The 3,961-nt window shown below is 49.4% G+C and overlaps 1 protein-coding gene across 1 annotated transcript in view; it reads left to right on the top strand.

Annotated features, from left to right (window-relative positions):
• Positions 1–3,961, top strand: part of eif3i (eukaryotic translation initiation factor 3, subunit I) — a 21,676-nt gene that overhangs the window by 11,601 nt on the left and 6,114 nt on the right. The window contains exons 6-8 of the mRNA XM_070438829.1: positions 926–1,049; positions 1,246–1,335; positions 1,419–1,585. Coding sequence (XP_070294930.1) covers positions 926–1,049; positions 1,246–1,335; positions 1,419–1,585 — 381 coding nt within the window. The remainder of the gene's footprint in view (positions 1–925; positions 1,050–1,245; positions 1,336–1,418; positions 1,586–3,961) is intronic.

The raw sequence follows: 3,961 nt of genomic DNA, 5'->3' as shown, positions 1-3,961 counted from the left end.
CTGGCAGTGTGGTGCCAAGACTACAACCTCTCCCTCAATGTGAGCAAGACAAAGGAGCTGATCATGAAAAGGGGCCTGTTCGACCTGCCATTAACATCAACAGGTCTTTAGTGGAGTGGGTCGAGAGTTAAGTAGTTTCAAGTTCTTTGTTATCCACATCACCAACAAACTATCATGGTCCAAACACACCAAGACAGTCGTGAAGAGGGCACGACAACACCTTTTCCCCCTCAGGAGACTGAAAAGATTTGGCATGGGTCCCCAGATCCTCAAAGTTCTACAGCTGCACCATCGAGAGCATCCTGGCCGGTTGCATCACCGCCTGATATGGTAACTGCTCGGCATCTGACCGTAAGMCACTACAGAGGGTGGTGTGTGGGGCCAAGCTTCCTGCCATCCAGGACTTATATACTAGGCGGTGTCAGAGGAAAGCCCCAGAAATTGTCAGAGACTCCAGTCACCGAAGTCAGACTGTTTTCTCTGCTACCGCACGGCAAGCGGTACCGGAGTGCCAAGTCTAGGACCAAAAGGCTCCTTAACAGCTTCTACCCCCAAGCCGTTAGACTGCTGAACAATTAATCAAATGGCCACCGGATTATTTACGTTGGACCCCCCCCCCCTTCATTTTGTTTTGTCTCGGTACCGGTACCCCCTGTATATAGCCTCCACATTGACTCTGTACCGGTACCCCCTGTATATAGCCTCCACATTGACTCGGTACCCCCTGTATAGAGCCTTGTTATTGTTATTTTATTGTGCTACTTTGTGTATTTGGTTAATATTTTCTAGTAAGTAAGCATTTCACGGTAAAGTCTACACGTTATATTCGGCGAATGTGACAAATAAAGTTTGACACATTTATTGAAGACAGAAGTGGATAATCTAGTTCATGTAGGACATCATTATACTGACAGTATTGTCTCTGACGTGTGTTGCAGTCTGGAGAGGTGCTGAAGAAGGTGAAGGAACACAACAAACAGATCAACGACATCCAGACCTCTGTTGATCTGACCATGGTCATCACAGCCTCTAAAGACTGCTCCTCTAAGGTATCCAGGGATCACCGCCCAGTGGAGAGAGGTGGAGGGGTTGGAGAGGTGGAGGGGTTGGAGAGGTGGGGGGGTTGGAGAGGTGGAGGTTTAAAGACAAGAGGAAGAGTGATGGACTGGGGCTTCTTAACTAGTTGAGTTCAACAGCTGACTGCCTATAAGTACTGTCTGTCTGACCTGTCTGTCTACCCCACAGCTATTTGACTCTACAACTCTAGATCACATCAAGTCCTTCAAGACAGAGAGACCCGTCAACTCTGCTGCCATCTCCCCCATCATGGACCACGTAAGACACACCAGACAACCACTCATGCCAGAGAACATTTCTGCAGCACCAGAGCTGACCTTTAATCCCTGTGTGTGTTGTAGGTGGTGATGGGAGGAGGTCAAGAGGCCATGGAGGTCACCACCACCTCCACCAGGATCGGCAAGTTCGAGGCCAGGTTCTTCCACGCAGCTTACGAAGAGGAGTTTGGCAGGGTCAAGGGTCACTTCGGACCCATCAACTGCGTGGCGTTCCACCCGGACGGCAAGAGGTAAGGTCCCAAAAGGCACTAAAGAACAGAACTTGATTATCCATGTAAGTGTAGCAGATGGGATGTGTAACACAGTGCTGAATAGCTAGTTTTTTGGTTAGACCAGGGGTGTCAAACATACGGCCCGCGGGCCGGAACCGGCCCCCAAGGAGGTTCGATCAGGCCCGCAGGATAATTTGAAAGTGGAAAAAATGCATAAAAGACATGGAATTAATATTTTTAATTCGCTGCAATTCATGGATTATCCGCTAAGGGGCGCACTCTTTCCATCAGAGTAGAAGACAAGCCGCATCACTGAGACAGACTGAAAACAGCAGACGGTATCAATGCGCCATCTGCTGCTTGTTACGACGTTGTTAATACCTTGGTCTCTACCTCTCCGCTACACCCTCATTAGCCAAAATGTCGTTATCCAAACGGAGAGATCCTGACTCGCCTGACGAACCCCCCCCCCCCCCCCCCCAGGTGGTAAGGTAGTAACAACACGTCTGCTCGCTGATCCTCAAAACGGGGGCCCCTCAGGGGTGCGTGCTTAGTCCCCTCCTGTACTCCCTGTTCACCACGACTGCGTGGCCAAACACACTCCAACACCTTAAGTTTGCTGACGACACAACGTGGTAGGCCTGATCACCGACAACGATGAGACAGCCTATAGGGAGGTCAGAGACTGGCAGTGTGGTGCCAAGACTACAACCTCTCCCTCAATGTGAGCAAGACAAAGGAGCTGATCATGAAAAGGGGCCTGTTCGACCTGCCATTAACATCACAGGTCTTTAGTGGATGGGTCGAGAGTTAAGTAGTTTCAAGTTCTTTGTCCACATCACCAACAAACTATCATGGTCCAAACACACCAAGACAGTTGTAAGAGGGCACGACAACACCTTTTCCCCCTAGGAGACTGAAAAGATTTGGCATGGGTCCCCAGATCCTCAAAGTTCTACAGCTGCACCATCGAGAGCATCCTGGCCGGTTGCATCACCGCCTGATATGGTAACTGCTCGGCATCTGACCGTAAGCACTACAGAGGGTGGTGTGTGGGGCCAAGCTTCCTGCCATCCAGGACTTATATACTAGGCGGTGTCAGAGGAAAGCCCCAAAATTGTCAGAGACTCCAGTCACCGAAGTCAGACTTTTCTCTGCTACCGCACGGCAAGCGTACCGAGGCCAAGTCTGACCAAAAGGCTCCTTAAACAGCTTCTACCCCCAAGCGTTAACTATGAAAATTAATAATGGCCACCGGATTATTTACGTTGGACCCCCCCCTTCATTTTGTTTTTGTACCGTACCCCCTGTATATAGCCTCCACATTGACTCTGTACGGTACCCTGTCCTCCACTTGACTCGTACCCCCTGTATAGAGCCTTGTTATTTTTTTATTGTGCTACTTTGTGTATTTGGTTAATATTTTCTATGTAAGTAAGCGCATTTCACGTAAAGTCTACACGTTATATCGGCAATGTGACAAAAAAGTTTGACACATATGGAGAGCAGAAGTGGATAATCTAGTTCATGTAGGACATCATTATACTGACAGTATTGTCTCTGACGTGTGTTGCAGTCTGGAGAGGTGCTGAAGAAGGTGAAGGAACACAACAAACAGATCAACGACATCCAGACCTCTTGTTGATCTGACCATGGTCATCACAGCCTCTAAAGACTGCTCCTCTAAGGTATCCAGGATACCGCCCAGTGGGGAGAAGGTAGAGAGGGTTGGAGAGGTGGAGGGTGAAAGACAAGAGGAAGAGTGATGGACTGGGGCTTCTTAACTAGTTGAGTTCAACAGCTGACTGCCTATAAGTACTGTCTGTCTGACTGTCTGTCTACCCCACAGCTATTTGACTCTACAACTCTAGATCACATCAAGTCCTTCAAGACCGAGAGACCCGTCAACTCTGCTGCCATCTCCCCCATCATGGACCACGTAAGACACACCAGACAACCACTCATGCCAGAGAAACATTTCTGCAGCACCAGAGCTGACCTTTAATCCCTGTGTGTGTTGTAGGTGGTGATGGGAGGAGGTCAAGAGGCCATGGAGGTCACCACCACCTCCACCAGGATCGGCAAGTTCGAGGCCAGGTTCTTCCACGCAGCTTACGAAGAGGAGTTTGGCAGGGTCAAGGGTCACTTCGGACCCATCAACTGCGTGGCGTTCCACCCGGACGGCAAGAGGTAAGGTCCCAAAAGGCACTAAAGAACAGAACTTGATTATCCATGTAAGTGTAGCAGATGGGATGTGTAACACAGTGCTGAATAGCTAGTTTTTTGGTTAGACGCTTCGTGGGACGGTTGTGTTTCCAGGCAGAGGTCTGGGTTGGAGCTTTATGCTGAAACGGGGGGAGGGGTGAAGTAGTATTTGATGGTTGTGATGGAAAT

Source organism: Salvelinus sp. IW2-2015, unplaced genomic scaffold (assembly GCF_002910315.2).
Source record: "Salvelinus sp. IW2-2015 unplaced genomic scaffold, ASM291031v2 Un_scaffold1214, whole genome shotgun sequence".
NCBI lineage: Eukaryota > Metazoa > Chordata > Actinopteri > Salmoniformes > Salmonidae > Salvelinus > Salvelinus sp. IW2-2015.
Note: the sequence above shows the minus strand (reverse complement) of the source record. Positions and strands in the feature narration are given on the sequence as shown.